We start from the raw sequence: 20,596 nt of genomic DNA on the forward strand, positions 1-20,596 counted from the left end.
TTGATGATTTACCGTCACGCCTACCGAAGGATATACCTCTAAGGTGGTGAGTTTGTAGGTAGGATGTCGCTGAGATAAAAAATATGAAGGTGCAAGGAACACAAAGTTTAGACAGGTTTGGGCCGCTGAGAGCAATACCCTACGTTCTGTGTGGTTTGTATTGACTTTAGGTGGTGATCAGGTGATCTCCTGTTTGAGGAGGGTCCCTGTCCGCCTTTATATAGTCTAGGAGGACAGGGTTACATGGAAGATCTAGTCGGATACGAGTCTTAGAGTCTTACCCGAGTGGTTTTCGCGTAGATTTCTACTGTCTCCGACTAGTTTTACTATTGTATGAGTAGTTCTACTACGCTACGAGTAGTTACAACTGGTGAAGGGCGTGGGCCATGTCCCACCCCTTATCCTGTAAGATGTAAGCTATATGCACAGTCCCGTGGGCCCGTGTCTAACAAGCCCTCGAACTCTTCATAGTCGAGTATTGCAGTCTTCCGAGTACTTTTGAAGGCGTCTTCGAGTTCTCCGAACTCCAGCTTGAAGGTGTTCTTCGAGTACTTCCTTGGCTGCATCGAGACTGTGAGGTGCTCATGCCCCGAGTAGTTGTCAAGTCTACTTTTATATGGGTTGCGATTATACTCGCACTCCATATGGAGTAGCTCTCGAAGGTTAGGTTGACTCGTAGAATCAGGCTGAGGGTCAATTTAATATGGAGTCTTCTGTCCTTATCCTCTAAAAGATTTGAAAAATAAGTCGTTGATGGCACTTGTCCCGCAGCCCCCGAGTCTTGAATCCAAATCACCAAGGTTTGGAATAAAGGATCCAAAAGAATCGTGGCATGCAACATATGACGATAAGGATTTTAAGGTTAAGATGGGCAAATTGGTCCAGAAATTCAAAAACTGCTTTTTTCGGAAGAATTCTCTGAAAAATGGTTAAACAAATAACTACTCCAAAACGAACCCTAAATTACCGCTCAAATCAAATCTTATATCCAAGTTAATGGCTAGATAAGACCTCTAGGTTAAAAATTTGAAAACCCACTTATTTCGGAATAGAATCCCAGAAATAATGGTTAAACAACTATCTTCCCGAGATAAATCTTCAAAAGCCTTTTGAATCAGGATCTTTCGAGTAGTTTTATAGCGTCCAACCTTAAAGCGTGAGAGCTATCACTGAAAACCCGCTGAGTGCCATGTCGCATCTAGCCCCTGAGCCTGGGATCTAGATAAGTCGCATAGTATACGCCTGGTAGTCGGTGGCACCAGCCTCCCAGCTCAGGCATTAGCCAAGTTACCACTGGGTCTTGTACTGTTGAAGAAATCAACTAGTCAGAATAGAGTCCAACTAGATGTGTAGGCGAGACGAGTAGACGAAGTAGTCGAACATGCGTAAAACTAGTCGGAAACTAGTAAACGTCTTGTCCTGATAGCGAGGCCCCTTCATTAACATAGTGTACTAGTCGGAAACTAGTAATCCATTACTTAAATTATGGGAGCGAGACCTCTTCAGCAAACTTGCGTGTAATACCAGTCGTAAACTAATAAAACGGAGTTTTATTGAAAATATGAGAACGAGGCACCTTTAATAACATAGGATACTAGTCGGAAATCAGAAATCTTTTACTGGAAGTATGGGAGCGAGGCCTGTTCAGCAAACTTACGTATAATAGCAGTCGTAAACCAGTAAAACGGAGTTGTACTGGAAATATGAGAGCGAGGCCACTTCAGTAACATAGGATACTAGTCGGAAACTAGTAGTCTGTTACTGGAAGTATGGGAGCGAGGCCCCTTCAGCAAACTTGCGCGTAATACCGGTCGTAAACCAGTAGATGGAGTAGCACTAGGAGTATGTGAAGGTGACTGGAAGTCAATTAGCGAGGGAGAAATAAATCTTGCTAGCAGCTTTAATCGATTCCTTGGGCGGACCATGAGAATTCCCATGTTGACGTGCAGGAACGTCACGGTTGGCCCGAAGGAATTGATGACGAGGTCCTTCACGTGGGGTGATCTGGAGAGGGCGAAGACAAGTCGAATGTTGCCATGCGACGATGTCTCGGTTAGCACAAAGGAAGTGACGATGAGGTCCTTCACTTGATCTGTAACTTGGGCGGGCCAAGACAAGTCGTATGTTGCCATGCGAAGATGTCTCTGTTAGCCCAAAGGAAGTGATGACACAATCCTTCACTTGCATTATTACGGAAGTGCTCGTTGTGCGAAGATAACTCGGCTAGCCCAAAGGAATTTCTTGCGCGGGCCAAGACAATTCGTACGGCGCTGAAACAGGAATGAACAAACAAGCTTTGTTTTGGGTAAATCCCTCGATTCCCTGACCGAGTGGTTGAATGAAATTCTTTAGGAAAAACCCCTTGTTTCAAGATAAAACTCAAGATAATTGTTAAATAAGTTCCCTAAAGATCTTCGTAAAACCTCCTTGAATTGGATCTCAGTCTTCATGTGGGCAGCCGCCTTGTTGCGCTCAGCCCCCGAGAGCATAGAAACCAGACGAGCATGGGTAGTTGTTGATCTTGATTCGTGGGTGATTGCCGATGAAGCCGTATCATTCGTTGATGGAGCCGCGGCGGTTTTTTGATGAAATCCGACTAGTCGGAATCAATTCCAACTAGTCACTGATGGAGTAAATCCCGCTCCCGACTAGTTGTGTGGCCGAAGTAGTCGTCAGTGAGTCATCGAGTGCCCTCGCGAGGGCGAAGTATTCGTCGAATAATCGAGGGTCCTGCCTTCCTGGAATGGTTCTAGGCCCGACAGGTTGTCGGGGTTGATGGAGCAGAAAAGTGGGCTGGGATCAGGTAGCTTGGAGGACTTCGTGCCCGTCCGATGCCCGAGCCCACCTAACCAAGTTCAAAGCACAGAAAGGAGGGATGAACCGGGTAGCTCGGAGGGCTCCGTGCCCATCCGATGCCCGGGCCCGCCCAACCAAGATGGAGGCATACTCAGGCCCTGGTGGCCGTTTGATAAGGGTAGAGCGTCGTTGATGAAGTCCGAGTAGTCAGCGGAGGTGGGAGCCCTTCGATGGATGGTGGCTAGTCCTCCTCCGACTTGCAGTAGATGATCAAAATTCTCCTCCAACTTGTGGGAGACGATCCAAATCCTCCTCTGACTTGTATACGATCCAAATCCTCCTCCGACTTGTACTAGATGATCCAAATCCTCCTCCTACTAAGAGAAGAACTTGTGGTACAGGACCTCGGACTGAGGCGGATTCAGTTCGAGGGGTTTCGGGTTGTCAATCAAGTAATCAATTGCACAGTTGACATCCATACAGGTGTTACGGGTGTTTCAGTATACTTCTGGTCGGAAAATTAAATTCCGCCAAGATAGTTGTCGAGATTGTATGGGAGCAAAGCCCCTTCATTAAACTACGCGTAATACTAGTCGGGAACTAGTAAACGGAGTGTTATTGGAAGTTTGGGGTCAAGACCCTTCAGTAACATAGAAAACTAGTCGGAAACTAGTAAACTGAATGTTACTGGAAGTTTGGGAGCAAGGCCTCTTCAGTAACATAGAAAACTAGTCGTGGACCATTAATCTGAGCGTTACTGGAAGTGTTTGATAGATAATCTCGTAGGTACTTTATTTTGCTAATTAACGGATTCCACTAGTCATTGCCAAACGAGCCAACCACTTTTGGCAGTCGCATGGTTCGACTGTGACAGGGTTCCCTGAGTTTAGCGAGGGATTCATGATTAACCCGAGTAATAAACATAAATAAAAACTAGTCGTGGACTAGTAATCTGAGTGTTATTAGAAGTGTTTGATAGATAATCACGTAGGTGCTTTATTTGGCTAATTAACGGATTCCATTAGTCATTACCAAACGAGGCAACCATTTTTAGCAGTCGCATGGTTCGGCTGTGACAGGGTTCCCTGAGTTTAGCGAGGGAGTCATGATTAACCCGAGTAATAAATATAAATGGCGATCCTGACTAAGTGGTAAAAAGGGGTGTTTTTAGGTGTACGGAACGCCTTGTTTAGAGATATAGTCCCAGAATAATGGTTTAAACAAGCGAAACATCTAAAAGACTCTTAGAAAATCTTCTTGAATCAGGTACCTAATTTATATATAAATCATTAATCGAGTAGTCTCATCGCCTTTCTTCCAAGTTTTGGCAGAGCTCCCAGGGCCCTCCAAAGGGTTTGATATTCAAACGTAGAATGCTTGCTCTTCGGGTGCCATGGGCATTGCCCGTGGAGGTCTTCCTCGAATCGTTCCTTCAAACTGAGAGTCTTCCTTCTACGGGTGGATTGTTCCATAGCTTCTGGCTTGCGCTTTCGAGTTGTCTCCAGGTAGTCGAGAGGGAGTTGATAGTTGGTGGGGCTGTAGGCTTCCACTTCTTCACGCTCCTGCTGCCTGGCAATGATGATATTGCGGGCATCCCGGCCAACGTTGATGGTGGCACGAAGGTCGCCCATGGAGGAGTCGTGGAGGTTGCCGCTCTCCTGCTGGTTCGTCTCGACCACACGGTGCCTGCATTTGGCGCGGTTCGCATTGCTGAGCCTACAGCGTTCCTTCTAGATGTCATCTGCGTCTTCACCCTTGATGTTGTCTAGGGATTCACTATCCATTGTTACGTCCACGTCTTCATCGAGTGGATCAACGAAGTAGTCATCGTAGTCATCTAGCTGGACCCGCAGTCCTCGCTGGCTTGAATCATGAAAACTTATCGATTGGGCGTGAAGCGTTTGGCACTCCGCACCACCTGGGCCTCATCTTCGTCGTCAGAAGGGATGAGGGGTCTGCCTTCTTGAAAAGGGAGTTCCCCAGGTGTGGTAATGGATCATGGTGGACTTGATTTAAGAAACCTGGAGGGTTTCATGCCCTTCCGATGCCCAAACCTGCCCGACCAATCTGATCCCCTTACCAGACCTCGGGTCGCATGAGTAGCTCAATCCGAATAGTTGTTGGAAACAATAGCCCCCCGACATGAGGTGGCTTCTCCTTCTCCGAGTGGAGGTAGAAGATCCAAATCCTCTTCCAATGCGGAAAGGGTCCTGGGTTGAACCGCCGCAAACCAATCTGGAGATGGTTTGGGGTTTTCAAGTTTGCCGATGGGCAGAGTGTGCGTTGCGCAAAAAATAGGCGGCAAAGCGTAGCTTTGATCCGTGGGCGATTTGTCGATGAAGCCGACTAGTCAGAGCTGATTCTGACTAGTTGTTGACAGTGCGGAGCTAGTCGCCGAGTGGTTTAAGACTCGTACCCGATTAGTTTCTAGTCGAGACGAGTAGTCGAAGTTGTCGTTGGTGCAGCCGATTTGTCGAAGAAGTCATAACTGCGGCGCGAGTCAAGTAGTTGAGGTCGTCGCTGCAATGCGTCGATGTCGTGATGCGAGGTGAAGTTGAGCGGAGTAGTCGAAATTTTCTAGCTCCCTGGGGTTGATACGCTGAAGGGTGGATTCTGCCACAAGACGGGAGTCGTATTCGAGTAACTCAGAGGTCTCTAGGCCCTTCCAGTACACGAAACGGTCTTGCAGCGTAGATGTTAAGGTTAAACCTAAATGATTACCCGAATACAATTCGGGGTAATCATCGAGTTGCGAGTGGTTGTCGAGAACTTGGACCTCCTGACGAGCGGTGGCTCCCCCTCCTCGGGTACTCTTCGTTTGAGTCTGAGTAGTTGTCGAACACGCCCCCCCAACATGCGGCGGCTCCCTCGTCTCGGATTTTGAGAAGACGATCCAAGTCCTCCTCCAAGTCGAAGGGGGACTTGGATTGCGTAACCTCCTCAGATCGGTTTGAATCCGATCCGAGTAGTTCTGGTGCAGCACGAGTTGAAGTCACTTTGAAAACGGACGTCCTTTCGATCTGCCTGGGTAGATCGAGGAGCAGCAACTCATCGAGGTTGTCGATGAACTCGTCGATATCACTGCTTCGAGTTGGTGTAGAGGCCTCCGGCTTCCTGGAGTCGGCTAGGTAGCTGTTGAAGCCACCTAAGCCGTTGGCGACGCATATCCAAGAGCCAAAGATGAAAGTTGTGCTCTCGTCGAGCACGGTGCTAGTGAAGGTGAGAGATGCTATCGAGTTCTCCGGTGGATGCTCAATGAACACCCCTACCTGGCGCGATAGCTGTCGGTGTTTTACCGCCACGCCCGCCGTGGGGTACTCCTGAGGTGGTGAGTTTGTAGGTAGGGTGTCGCCGAGATCAAAAACTTGAAGGTGCAAGGAACACAAAATTTAGACAAGTTCGGGCCGCCAAGAGCGTAATACCCTACGTCCTATGTGGTTTGTATTGGCTTAGGTGGTGATCGGGTGATCTCTTGCTTGAGGAGGGTTCCTGTCCGCCCTTATATAGTCTGGGGGGAATGGGTTGCATGGAAGATCTAGTCGGATACGAGCCCTAGAGTCTTACCCGAGTGGTTTTCGCGTAGATTTCTACTGTCTTCATCTAGTTTTAAGTAGTTCTACTACGCTACGAGTAGTTACAACTGGTGAAGGGCGTGGGCCATGTCCCACCCCTTATCCTGTAAGATGTAAGCCATGTGCACAGTCCCGTAGAACCGGGTCTGACATCTGCCATTGTTGAACAAAGATAAAGAAAATCGTAGTAGTTGTCCACCATTTCTGCGCTGCTCATCGGCAACTTAGTTAATCAATGGTACACTATGCAAGGATTGAGGGGGTGTTTGGATCCCAAGGGCTAAATTCACATAGTATATTTCGATGCCAATTAGAATGGCTAAACATGAACTAATTATAAAACTAATTGTATAAGCTTAGGGCTAATTCGCGATATGGATCTATTAAGCCTAATTAATACCATGATTAGTACATATTTACTATAACATCATATGGGCTAATCATGAATCAATTAGACTTAATAGATTCATCTCGTGAACTAGCCTAGGGATTGTGCAATTAGTTTTATTATTAGTCTACATTTAATACTCCTAATTAGAAACTAAATATTCGATGTGACAGGGCTAAAGTTTAGCCCTGCCGGATCAAACAGAGCCTTAACAAAGATGGTAGTTGATCTGATCAATGAAGTCAACAGTGTCTTACAAATAAGATTATTGCAATTACACAATAGACAATACTCTTTCTGTTCCCCAACGCTAATGCTAGTTATAGTTCTAATGCTTCAATCTGAATTTGTAGTTGTCCACTACATCACCCAGACAAAGTAGACATCAGAGATGCCATTGCAAAACAAGACCGTCAGTTGTCAGTAACATCAAGCTTTTGCGAACTTCAGAGGTGAGACTTCAGACTTCAAAGCCCCGAGAGCATCTCGAGTATCACACTGCAGCAGGGAGATCTTTGTGATCATTGTCAGGACCCATCTTGACCAATCAAGTATGAGAGAAAATATGTAAGTAGGAAACATGGTATTGCCAGAGTACAGTGATTGGCTACTCCAGATTCCAAAACATTATCATTAAGCGTCACAAAGAACTTGGTGCATGATGATGTGAGATTATATATAGTAAAAAAAAGTTAACCAGGAAACATGGCATGAGATTCCTAATTACAAGGTGAAAAACGGCGCCACTAAGAAGCACTTAATCTGGGCAACACTGAAGTTGATAATAAAAAGGTGAGGAAAGTTAAGAGATGATCTGACCATGTGCTTAGTATGTCAGAGTGAAAACAGCATGTTTCCTTGAGGGAAAGAAAAATAAGTGACTGCAAAATTGGTGACTTTTTCCCTGAGCGCAGCCCTACTCAGAGGAATCAAACCACCATAAAAAAATCAGAAAGAGTGTTCCTGCATGCATCCTCGGCTACCATACCATAAATAAGCCTGAAAAATGAATGGCCCTACATTAAAAAGTTTCAGAGATCTACAAATCTAGCCTGAACATTGCCGTTCCCAAGCCCTGCACCAGCTAAATCATACAGCACAAAAAATAAATCTCAGTCCCCCACCTAAATCATATAGCACACAAGTTAAATTAACAAATGTGAATCATGACTGACTGAAGATGATAGTGTTAATTGATCTGTGATTGAATGGCATGGAGTAAGTGTGAGGTTCCTCAACAACTTCCACCAAACCAAGATCAGGATGAGCCTCGTGCATGAGTTCTGATGCTTCAATCTGAAATAGTGGCGATCTACGAAAACAACCTAGACTAGACATCAGTCATCAGAGATGCTATTGCTATCAGTGGCAGGGTTATCCACTACTGACTACTGAACTAACATCCGAGCAGGGATTGCCCAAACAAAGAAAGGCAGCTCAACAGTGATGGATCCTAAACAAAGCCGTCAGTATCATCAAGCTTTTGCTAATTTCGTCGTTCAGCATCGGTGTATATAGAGCTTGCATTTTACTTTATTGGTCATGTACGACGGGCATCACGAATGCTGCGAGTTTGTTCCCACAGCATTGATCCTTTCCTTGGCTGCAATACCATGAACAAGCCTGAAAAAATTGAAAGGTAAGAGGTAAGTGCTTGCAGCTATACACGATGCAGCAATAGAAGCTTTGAGCAACTGCAGTATCAGATATCTACAACTGAACATGGCCATCCCAAGGCCTGCATCTGACAGGATCGAAATCTAACGGGCAATGATCCTGGGCATTTCGATCCCCCCACCTTCCTAATGCATCACAGTTCGCATATCAGACAAACATGGCCCTGGGGATTTGAGAAATTATCAATGTGGTCTGGAGGAAGCTGATCAGGAACCCCAACAATTGCGCCTGATCAGGATGAGCCATCACGCTCGCCCGCGGCATCGCGGCCGGCCTCTCCTCGCCTTCGTCCTTGGGGTAGAGCTGGGCTGTCGAGTTGGACCCGAGCTTAAACAGGGCCGGGCCGCTCTTCTCTGCGTCGTTCCAGTTCTTGTTCTGGGTCCTGCTGAAACCGTCACGGCCGTACTCATCGTAGGCCCGAGCGGTCGAGCAGGTCCTCCTCCGTGACCCGCAGCGGCATACGGCCGACGGCTGCAGTCGGTGAAGAAGGAGATGGAGGCTGAGCTCGACGGAGAGGATGTGGGTGAAGGTGGTGGAGGAGGCTACGACGGCGACGGCGCCGTTGATGTTGCCAAAGAAGAGGCGCACGCGGACGCGCAGTCCGGCATGGCGACGGCGGAGGACGAGACGAGACGGTGAGGATCAGCGAAATCCGGCAGGCGAGCGGAGGCGGAACCGGTTTTACAAAATGACCCTTATATTTTACAAAATACCCCCTGATATGGATCCGGTTTTAGTAGTCGCGACCAAATCAGGGGTATTTTGAAAGAGTCGGATCTGATTATTTACATAAAGCCCCATACAATATGCAAAATAGCCCCTATTTGGGATCGCAATTAATAATCGTGATCCGAGTTTTTGCATAAACCCCCCTGGTTCGGGTCCCCGGTCCTTATCTGCTCCGCGGCGGGCTTCCTCGGCGAGTCCCCGCCTCCCCGCGCCCCCGGCGGCTGTTAGCGACGAAGGAGACGGAGGCGGAGACGCGGAAGGGGAGGAGGATGGAGGTGAAATCGGCGCGGACTAGGCTGATGCGGCGGCGACTTCGGCCAGTCGGCCACGGCGTCGAGAAAAGAGGCAACCACGGGGGTGACGGCGATGAGGCGAAGCGCTGACACGCGCTGCGGTGTGGCCCTCGCCATTTGCTATCGATGAGCTCGCCAAAGATTTGCCGGATGTCCTTTATACTGCAGTTTTATGCATAATGTGAGAATCCTCATCTGCCTCCATTTCTTCTCTCTTGTGCGTTGCCATCTGAATCAACCTTTGATTGCCAGAAGCCCAGAAGTACGTGGAATTATCAGAGCAACATCGGTTGGCCTATTCATTTTGCAATATATGTATGTGGAGGCCAACACACAATCTGCATTTCTCACACAAGATGGTGAATTGATGACACATGTAACCTTGATTCTCTCTGCAGGGCCTGACCTGAATGGTCTTTTTAGGGGCAGTCTTCTGTAGCTCATTGTTATTTGCCATGGGTTAGGAGAAGCACCACCTGCTTAATTCCAAGAAGGTACTCGTTCTCTGGTGCCATACCTAAGCTAATTTCATAGTTCAGCTTCAGTGCATAGAGCTTGCATTTTACAGTAATTTGTTATCCTTGCGCCACGGGCCATGGTACCCGTGTGCGGTTGTGTTGTTTTTAGTTCAGTTCATGACTAGTATTTTGCAAGCTTTTTTTATGTGTTTGCCTTGTCGTATGATTGGTTTTCCCAAGAGCATCATGGCTGCTTCAAGTGCTCATGCCGAAAGCTAGAACTTTAGGCTGACTCCCAAGTCCCGACAGCATCATTCTGCGGCCCCATTTGCTGAAGCCGTCACCTTTTGGTCCACCCTTTGTAGCAAAGGTAACCCCGACGAAAATGCGACTACTAGTTCTAGTGAACTGGACAACTTTCGCTGTTTATTCTTAGAAAAGGTAACACGTTGAATCTTTTCCCCGTAAAATATGACGAATGTTCATCAGAAAAGACAAAGAAATTCGTCCACATCATGTTACATTTCAATTTTCAGCAGTGCAAGTCATCTTGGCACCTTAACTGCATCTCCTCAGAAAGCAATGCTATATCATCCAGACAGACAGCACGAGGCAGGTAAGAAAAATGTTGCCAGATTTCTAATCGATCTGATCAAAGAAGTCCACCAATGACAATGTCTCACAGACTAGATTGATTATCATCACAAATACCCTCCTTGCTTTCAAATTCTAATGCTTCAATCTTGAATGATTTCTGTCCATGAAGCCACCTAGACTAGACACCAGAGATGCTATTACTATTAGTGGTAGGGTTATCCACTACTGACCTACCATCCTAGCATGGATTACCCAAACAAAAAGGCAGCTCAACAGTCATGGATCCTAAACAAGACGGTCAGCAGCATCAAGCTTTTGCAGACTTGAGGGGTAAGAGAGCTCAGAGCCCCAGCAGGATGTAGTACACCAGGGTGATGGGTAGAGCAATCAGCATTCCGAAAATCACACTGCAGCAAAGAGAGAATTATGAATGATCATTGTCATTGTGGCATGGTATCCCCCCATGAATGAACAAGTAGTATGAAATGCAAGATGTTAGGAGCAATCATGCTGATTCTGCCCTGGCTTGATGCTTTGCTTATTATTACTTTTTGACTGCACGAGGCACTTCTCAAACATTATCATTAGCATTGATTGGAAACTTGGTGGGTGATAATTTCTGTTTGTCATTCTTTTTAAAATGATGATTTCTAACTATCTAATTTAAAAAGGAAAGCAGGAAACATGATCAGAGAATCCTCATTGCAAGACCACAAAAAAAGCATCAATGTGCACAGATTGATCGTTGGCAATTTGAAGCTGGAACTGAGAGAACTGTGGAATGTCAAGAGATGATCTTACGCTGTGCTCAATATGTCAGGATGAACATTGTACTCCTTGGCAAACACAAAAGGCACGATTCCTTGAGGTAGAGCAGCCTGAAAATTGAGTGGCAATTCAAATTCTGGACCTTTTTTCCCAGTTATGTACAGTGTGCTAATTTGACACACAAGATTGCAGTGTACCTGAACAATGGCTATGTGCAGAAGAACTCCACGCAGGCCGACAGCAATGGAGGCAGCAGCCATGACTGCTGGACCCATGAGGAAGCGGACGGCCATCGCGAATGCAGCGAGTTTGTTCCCACAGGCAATGATCCGTGGCTGCAATGCCATGAACAAGCCTGAAAGAATAAACAGTTAGGTGCTTGCAGCTATTAAGCGATACATGATACAGGAATAGAGTTACAGAAACATAGAGCAATGCAATATCAGATATCCACACACCTAGACTGAACATTGCCATCCCAAGCCCTGCGTCCGACAGGATCGAGATTGACCGGGCGATGATCGCGGGCATTTCAATCCCCCACCTAGATTATACAGCACACAACACATGAGAGACAACACAAATGCAGGGATGACTAATGAAACATAAAGCTGAATATGAGAAATCGACATCGATTGGCCGACCTGTATGAGACCAGGGACCAGATGACACCAATGAGGCTGGAGTAGGTGTTGGGGTTCCTGATCAGCTTCCTCCAGACCATGATCAGGATGAGCCTCGTCATCACGCTCGCCGGCGGCATGGCGGCCGGCCTCCCCTCGCCGACGTCCTTGGGGTAGAGCTGCGCGGTCGAGTTGGAACCGAGCTTGGACAGGGTCGGGCCACCCTTGTCTGCGCCGTTCCCGTTCTTGGTCCTGCTGAAATCGTCACGGCCGTACTCATCGTAGGCCTGGGTTCCTTTGCAGGCAAAACACGATCAAAAATGAAAATTTGGTTCAGCAAGCCATCTCACACACTCCAATTCACAGATGTAAGCAAAGAATTTAGCATAGTTAAAAGCAGAAGATGCTAAACAAATTTTTGGCATTTATTCAAGAAAATTCAGTTTCTGAATAGAACAGTCAATGGTTTGGTCGGAGGGTCGACAGCACAACGACAAGAATCACTAGGAGGAGGCAGCCAACCAGTAGTGTCCTAGTCAATGGGGGAAAAAGGTTACCTTTGGCAAGGGCGTCGCCATGGTCGGCGCCGAAGACATGCACGGTCCCGCCGCCGGCGCGCTCGGAGACCGGCGAGGCGCTGGAGCTCCACACGAACATGTGCAGGTCCTTTCTCTTGGCCGCCTGCGCGTGCGGCTGCGGCGAGTGGCCGCCGCCGCCACCCTTCTCCTCGTCTGCTGCTGCTCCCTTGGCGCCGGCGATGTTGAAGAACTCCGCGTGGTTGAAGCTGGAGCCGCGCGGCGTGGGGTTGCGCGACGACTGCAGCGAGTAGATCTCCACCCCGGAGAGGTTGGAGACCCGCGGCTGCTGCATGGACATGGAGTGCGAGTGGGAGTGGGAGCAGGCGGCCTCGGAGCGCGAGCTGGTGGACTTGCGCACGGTGACCCGCACCCGGCCGTCGTCGGCGACCTGGGCGTCGGCCTCGAGGTCCCCCTTTGCGAGCGAGACGACGTCGGAGTCGACGCGGAAGGAGACGATGGACGCGGCGGCGCCATCGGGGAACTGGTCCATGACGAGCGCGCGCGCGGCGCGGTACTCGAAGAGGAAGAGCATGAGCGTGTACCAGATGATGCACTGGAGGACGACGACCTGGACCATGAGCGTGCCGGCGGAGTCGGCGCCGTACATGCCCCGGAGCAGCGGGATGCCCATGACGAGCGTGTTGGGGAGCGTGGAGAGGGAGAAGAGCGTGATGCTCCAGTCGAGGTTGAGGACGGAGGCGAGGCGGGAGGCGAGGAAGAGGAGCGCGAGGACGATGAGCTTCTGGAGCGTGTCAGCGGCGAGGAAGCGGAGGTTCATCTGGAAGGGGTTGTTGGTGGAGATGAAGTGGAAGGAGAGGAGCGGGACGGCGAAGAGCGCGACGAAGCGGTTGATGCCGGAGCACTGGTCCGGGGTGAAGATGCGCCACCAGCGGACGGAGCCGTAGGCGAGCGTCATGGCGACGTAGAGCGGCACGACGGCCGTGAGGACGTGGTACAGGTCCAGCGCGGTGATCATGGCTGCTGCTGCGTGAGCTCTTTTGTTCTGCTGCTGGGACGGAGCTCTTGCGGTGAGCAATTGGGAGGCTTGTGTGGCTGGCTAGGACCTGGCTGGAGCGTGGAGAGCTCTTGCGGTGAGCAATGTGGAAGGGAAGTCAATGGAGGTGGTGTACTGGGATGCCCTCTGGTCTGAAGGGGAGACACAGATGAGGCAAGCCGGTCAGAGAGGGGAGGAAATGCAGGAGGCGCAGGGGAAGCATGGCATTGTACAAGAGATTTTTCAGGCCTGCAGGAGTGAGCAACAACGTCTGGCTTGCAGGTGCAGAGGAGCGAGCATGGGGGGAGGGGAGCCCGGGTAGGCTGCGCGCGCGGCGCAAAGGGTGAGACTAGGGAGAGGGAGGTACGCTTCCTGTTGGCGTAATGGCAGACAAGAAAGGCATGGCATTGCATTGGACACTGCGTGCGTCTGGTGACGAACATGACGGTGACGGGGGGGCCTGGCCGTGGCCGGGAAGAGAGGAGCTAGTAGGATGGATAGGGTGGTGGTAGAAGTTGTCTCTTGCAGTTGCAGCAGTGGCCGGCCTGCCATCATGTGTGTGTGTGTGAGAGAATCTCTCTCGTAAAGACAGAGATCACTTTAAGCAGGTGCAGCCTTGGAGTTTTGGCGCCTTGCTCGCTCTCCTCCAACAGTGCAGTGGAGTGAGACTGGTACTATCATCAGGGGATCAATCTCTCTTGACAGTTTTAGCTCAAGAAAATCTCTCTTGACAGTCGCGGAGAAACGGTTCTAGCTGCTCGCAGTCGCAGAGTTAAATACCGTAAACCACACTGAATCACTGATTGACTGATTCTTCAGCTTGTGAGCTGCAGCGGCGCCGGCGAGGCGAGCTCAGCAGTGCTGTACCTGTGCGTGTACCGTACGCGAGCGACGGATGGGCATGGGAGCGCTGCCGGCTGCGTGCTGACCACTGCTGCAGCCACGTTCGTCACGTCAGCTGCTGTATTGCAGCAGGCTTGGACTTTCGCTGCCTCTACACTTCAGCAGAACTGTTGCTGCTACCTCCCGTTTATCCCACGTACAGTACAGTACCTCACACAGCTAGCTGTTGCTGCTGGGAACAGTACTAATGCACACTGTAGTGTAGGAGCATCAACGTGCCGGATGCACGCACGGATGTCTGAAACCCATGTATGTCTGTCAACTGAGCTCCAACGATAACCAAAGTAGCATGACAGACAGTATTTACACGTGCATGATTGATACTTACTACTCCTGCGAGGCAGCTCTACTAATTTCATGACAGAAAAAAATGTTTGCTAGCTGTACGCTAACCAATGTGTGTGCGCGCGCTTGCACCTTCTCAATGAAAGCCTCAAAGGGTTCAGGTTTGCTTTACTTTTTCCCAAGAAAAAAATACAATTTCTATTTTCAGGGCTATTTGGTTCCTCGGAACTGAATTTTAATCCCGTCATATCCGATGTTTAGACACTAATTAGAAGTATTAAATATAGTCTAGCTGCAAAATCAATTGCATAAATGGAGGCTAATTCGCGAGATGAATCCTAATTAGTCCATAATTTGGCCATATTGAGCTACAGTAAACATACGCTAATGATAGATTAATTAGGCTTAATAGACTCATGTCGTGAATTAGCACCAGCCTATGCAATTAGTTTTAGAGTTAGCTCAAGTTCAATCTTTTTATTTGGCATCCAAACATATGATATGATTTGGATTAAAAATTAGTCCTTAAATTCAAACACACCCCCACAGGACAGTATTATTTATATTCGTTTCCCTTTCTTGGAGGGAGGAGGGACTAGGGACAGCAGCAGCCAGCAGGTGAGGTCGGTGAACTCAGCTGCAGATGTCTTGCCTGTCTTGCCTGGTCCTTGAGTCCAATTTCTCGGGTGTCGCCGTTGCAGCTACATACATTTGATTGAGATGATTCATCAAGGGATTACGAAATACCTTGAGCTCCTTGGCCCTCGCTCATCATTTTCAGCAAACATATATACAGTAATTAGAAGATATTTGGTCCGGAGATCTAAACTTTAGTCATATCACATCAAAAAGAATTTTATCATTTACAAGTATTAATAAAGTTTAATTATAAAACTAATTATAGAATCCCTAGGCTAATTCGCGAGATGAATCTAATAAGATATATTAATCCATAATTACTGAACGGTTACTACAGTATTATTGTAGCAAATTATAGATTAATTAAACTTATTAAATTCATTTTGCGAATTAGCATTTATCTATAAAAAATTTTATAAATAGATTTTATTTAATACTCTTATAATATGGCAGAGCTAAATTTTAGCCCTCTGTAACCCTAGCCGGCGAGACCACCGTGGAAAATCGGAGCATGACAACTATGTTTTGGTCAAAATATCGGACGCAGGCAGCTTGCCTCCTACTCCTAGGAAAGCAGAGCGGAGGAGAGGACAAAGGACTCCGTGACGACCATGCTGACTTCCTTATCGTCAGCATAACGCGCAACGGTCCGCCCGTGCCGGCATGAAAACAACCGGAAAACACAAGGTAAATTCGCTAGTCAAGAAATCAAGACAATAATGAACAACTTTCAGAATCTAGGGTCCCTTTGGCACCGCTCATCCCGGAAGACTTTGCGCTACAAGCGCAGTACTATGCGGGAATGTGTTGTACTGTAGCGCGAAGCTAAAACAAACTCCAAGATGCTACAGCCAACTGCACGGGGGAGAAGCAGGGCCGGGCCGGGGGGGGGGGGGGGGTGGGGTCGAGCAGTGCTCCCGCCCAGGGCCCACAAAACGTTGGGACCTCCAAAATTCAAATACATATATATAAGTATATACATACAATTAAGCCAGGTCCAAACAAAAAACAAGAGCCCAGAGCCAAGCAAGAAACAAGAGCCCAGAGCAGAGAGCCGCAAAGGCAGCGCTAAAGCCTAAAGGCTACAGTACAAGCTAATAAGCCTCACGTCCATCTGATTGACGTAACATTCAGCGCCGCCGACCAACGGCCATCGCTCCAACTCACAGTCGTCTGCTGGCGATTCATCTACTCGCCCGGATTGGAGGCAAATTGGATTCCAATCTCGCTGCACTCGTAAGCCTCTTCATTGATCCTCCTTCGTTGAATCAAAATTCAACTGTTAGCATCTGCCCTAGTGCCCTCTATTTCAATGTCTTGTCTGATGATTACCTTTCTAAAATTCTAGCGCCCTCATATCATCTAGAAGGCACCCATCAGGTAGTGAGAAAAGAAAAAAGAGAAAACGCTTAGATGAGTTGACAGAATCACAAAGAGGATCCATTGATAAATTTTTTAAGCCCAATACTAGCGCTTCGAGAAATCAAGATGAGTGGGCGATAGTTGCTGTGGAAGAACAAACTAACACTAATCCAGAAGATCAAGACCCTACCGATGACAATGTTGGCATCAATACAGATGATAACAATGTGAGTAATCATGTGCCCTCTACCAGTGTAGATGAAGAACCAGTTTTTACTACAAATTAATACGTATGATCCGGTAAACTGGGACAATCTTGATAATAAAGCAAGGGATATATTAGTGGAGAAAGGACCTATAAGAGAAGAAAATATTATATTTCCTTTGGATGCCAACTCAAGATATTTTTCATACAGCCATTACTATAGAAAAATGAAAAATGGAGAGCTACGTGACACAAAATGGTTAGTCTATTCAAAATAAGTTGACAAAGTATTTTACTTTTGTTGTAAGCTTTTTGGTTCTCACAACCGCAAGAGCTACTTGGGGCTCGATGGTTTTAGAGATTGGAGGCATACTAGTGAGAGGCTGAGAGAGCATGAAGCTAGTGTTGATCATATTATCAACATGAACTCTTGGAATGAATTGAGAGCTAGACTAAGCAAAAATAAAACGATTGACAAGGAGTTGCAACAGGAGATTGCAAAGGAGAAAGAGCGCATAAGGAAAGTCATGCTAAGAATAGTTGCTATTGTGAAATTTCTTGTTAAACGAAGTTTAGCGTTCAGAGGATCTAGTGAGCAACTTTACAATGATCTTAATGGAAATTTCTTAGCTTGTTGTGAGATGATTGCAGAATTTGACTTTGTAACGGAAGACCACATTAGACGTTTTAAAGACAAAGAGATCCAGTATCATTATCTTAGTCATAAAATTCAGAATGAGTTGAGTTCTCTTATAGCCTCTGACGTTATAAATTCTATCATAAAGACTGTTAAAGAAGCCAAATATTTCTCAGTTATCCTTGATTGCACCCCTGATGTGAGCCACCAAGAACAAATGAGTTTGTTGGTCCGATATGTTGATATGTCTGATGGAAAAATAAAAATTGAAGAGTACTTTCTTGGTTTTTTAAAGGTGGATGACACATCTGGTGAAGGGCTTTTCAATATTTTGCTTGCTTCTATCAAATCATTTGGTCTCAATATTGATGACATTAGGGGCCAAAGCTATGACAACGGCTCTAATATGAAAGGAAAAAATAAGGGAGTACAAAGGAGGTTGCTTGATATAAATCCAAGAGCTTTGTATATGTCTTGTGCGTGCCACAATCTTAATCTTACTTTTTGTGATATGGCGAAATCATGTCGTAAGGCTATTTCATTCTTTGGAGTTGTGCAGCGGATATATGTATTATTTGCTAGTTCTACCAAGAGATGGAGTGTTTTGCTTGAACATGTCAAAAATTTAACTGTGAAATCATTGAGTAGTACTCGTTGGAAAGTCGAATTAAAAGTATCAAAGCAATTAGATATCAAGCTTCTAAACTAAGATCAGCTTTGCTATCACTGAGTGAAGATAGCGACACTGAAGCCAAGGATAGGAGTGATGCAAAAAATTTATTTGATATTCTTGGCAGCTTTGAGTTCATACTTAGTATGGTTATTTGGCATGATATTTTGTTTGCTGTAAATACTATCAGCAAGAAGCTGCAATCACCATCCATGTGCATTGATTCTACCTTACAACAGATAGAAGGAATGCTGAGTTACTTTGATACCGATAGAAATGAAGGATTTGCTTCGAGTATGATCATTGCCACTGAAATTGCATCTGAAATGGGTGTAGAGACAACATTTCCAGTAAAGCGTCGTGCTACTAGGAAGAAACAATTTGATGAAACCGACTACAATGAAGCGATTTTGCAAGCTGAGAAGGACTTTGAAGTTAATTATTTTCTTGGTTATGGTCGACAATGCAATCAGTTCACCGAAAAGTAGATTTGAGGAACTCCAATCATTCAAAGGTATATTTGGGTTTATAATGAGTTCAGAAACCTTGAAGTCATTGGATAGTGATGGACTAAAAGAGTGCTGCACCAAATTTTCAGAAACTTTCTCTCTAGATGGTTCATCTGATGTTGAGATAAATGATCTAATTTCTGAGTTAACTGTTATGCAGTCCACTTTGCCAGATAGATCAATGTCTGCTATGGAGATTTTTTAATTTGTCCAGGAAGCTGATTGTTATCCTAATATTTTTATTGCATACCGGATCTTATTTACTGTGCCTGTGACAGTTGCATCAGCTGAAAGAAGCTTTTTAAAGTTAAAACTATTGAAGAATTATCTAAGGTCCATAATGTCTCAAGAAAGGTTAAATGGTTTGGCCACTTTATGCATCGAGAAGAAATTATTGGATCAGATCAACATTAATGCCATCATCGATGATTTCGCATCGAGAAATGCTAGAAGAAACTTTTAAGGTAATAATATAAATGGTATGCTATAAATATTGCCTTGGATATATTGAAATATTTTATTACTACTGCTGTTATTGTTACTATTAGTTTATAGTATTATTATGGGGTCCCTCTTTTTAGTTCCGCCCCGGGCTAATAAAAACTCAGGACCGGGCCTGGGGAGAAGTCGGTGAAGCTGGAAAATGTGGCACCTCCAGCTTCGCGCAACAGTAGCGCTATAGGACGCTGCAGTAGACGAAGCTAAAGCCGGAGAAGCTATGCCAAACGAGGTAGACGGAGTCCTACACCTACTGCTACTCTACGTTTGAGTTCGGGCCTGTTTAGTTCGGCGCCTGTATTAGCAAAAAAATTTTGCGCAAAGAAATCTTACTAATTTGAAGTACTAAATGAAGTCTATTTATAAAACTTTTTGCATGGATGGGTTGTAAATCGCGAGACGAATCTAATGACGCTAATTAATCCATGATTAAGCAATAATTAGCGGATGGTTACTGTAGCATCACTGTTGCAAAACATGGATTAAGTAGGCTCATTAGATTCGTTTCGCAATTTACAGCCCATCCATGTAAAAAGTTTTGTAAATAGACTTCATTTAGTACTTCAAATTAGCAAGATTCCTTTAGCATCTTTGCGTTTACGGCTTTTTTGCGTTTTTGCGCTGGGAACTAAACAGGGCCTTCATCATCTGGACCAGCTGGTGAAGTTGACGGCTTCCTCTGCTTAGGCCCCGTTTAGTTGGTAGGAAATAAAGCTTAGTCTGTCATATCGAACGACAATTTTACTATTTAGGAGTATTAAATAAAATGTTTATAATTTTTTTACAGATGCATGCTAATTCGTGAGACGAATTTAATAAGTCTAATTAATCCATGATTTGCTACAGTGATACTGCAGTAATCATCCGCTAATCAGGATTAATATACCTCATTAGATTCGTCTCGTGAATTAACCTACAGGTTCTACGATTAGTTTTGTAATTAGACTTTATTTAATACTTCTAAATGATAAGATTCTTTTTGACGTGATAGGGCTAAAGTTCGGTGCTCTTGCTGGTTCCGGAAATGGCCGGCAGCTAAACCTACTCGAAGTGTATATCGTGCGTCGTGATCGGAGGTGGCCTAACATACAATGACTCAAGGTATATATACTGTGTCGGTATATACAGATAGGGGTACCTTCTGTTAGTGTGTCCAGTCCGAGGGGCGCGTGATTATCCGTAACCTCGCACTAAGCCTTTGGGTGACGGGACGTACGGCTCGGGCCTGACAGCTGGGGTCACGGTCTCCGGACCTCACCCCGTGCTCTAGTAGGTCCGGCGCACCCACGTGCCCACCTGGACAAGGTGCTCAGGAACGGCTACCGCGGGCCCGGACCACCGCGGGGTAGTCCGGGCCCCTACGTGTGGAAGCTGGACCCTAGGGGACCTGTGCGCCAGCGCCAGATGGTGCAGCC

At 46.5% G+C, this 20,596-nt stretch overlaps 2 protein-coding genes across 2 annotated transcripts; one reads left to right on the plus strand and one right to left on the minus strand.

Moving 5' to 3' along the window:
- Positions 1 to 10,539: 10,539 nt before the first annotated feature.
- LOC112902955 (probable auxin efflux carrier component 1d) lies at positions 10,540 to 13,641 on the minus strand. The gene is made up of 6 exons (XM_025972153.1): positions 12,459 to 13,641; positions 11,923 to 12,196; positions 11,737 to 11,822; positions 11,476 to 11,633; positions 11,312 to 11,388; positions 10,540 to 10,917 (listed from the first exon to the last, which is right to left on the minus strand). Exons 1-6 carry the CDS (start codon positions 13,453 to 13,455, stop codon positions 10,851 to 10,853), a joined length of 1,659 nt encoding a protein of 552 aa, XP_025827938.1. The 5' UTR covers positions 13,456 to 13,641; the 3' UTR covers positions 10,540 to 10,850.
- Positions 13,595 to 18,662, plus strand: LOC112902558. Its single transcript, XM_025971677.1, has 4 exons — positions 13,595 to 13,702; positions 14,293 to 14,436; positions 17,176 to 17,980; positions 18,241 to 18,662. The coding sequence occupies exons 1-4, from the start codon at positions 13,595 to 13,597 to the stop codon at positions 18,660 to 18,662; spliced, it is 1,479 nt and encodes a 492-aa protein (XP_025827462.1).
- Positions 18,663 to 20,596: the final 1,934 nt, after the last annotated feature.

The sequence above is a fragment of the Panicum hallii genome, chromosome 8, assembly GCF_002211085.1.
Source record: "Panicum hallii strain FIL2 chromosome 8, PHallii_v3.1, whole genome shotgun sequence".
In the NCBI taxonomy this organism is placed as follows: domain Eukaryota; kingdom Viridiplantae; phylum Streptophyta; class Magnoliopsida; order Poales; family Poaceae; genus Panicum; species Panicum hallii.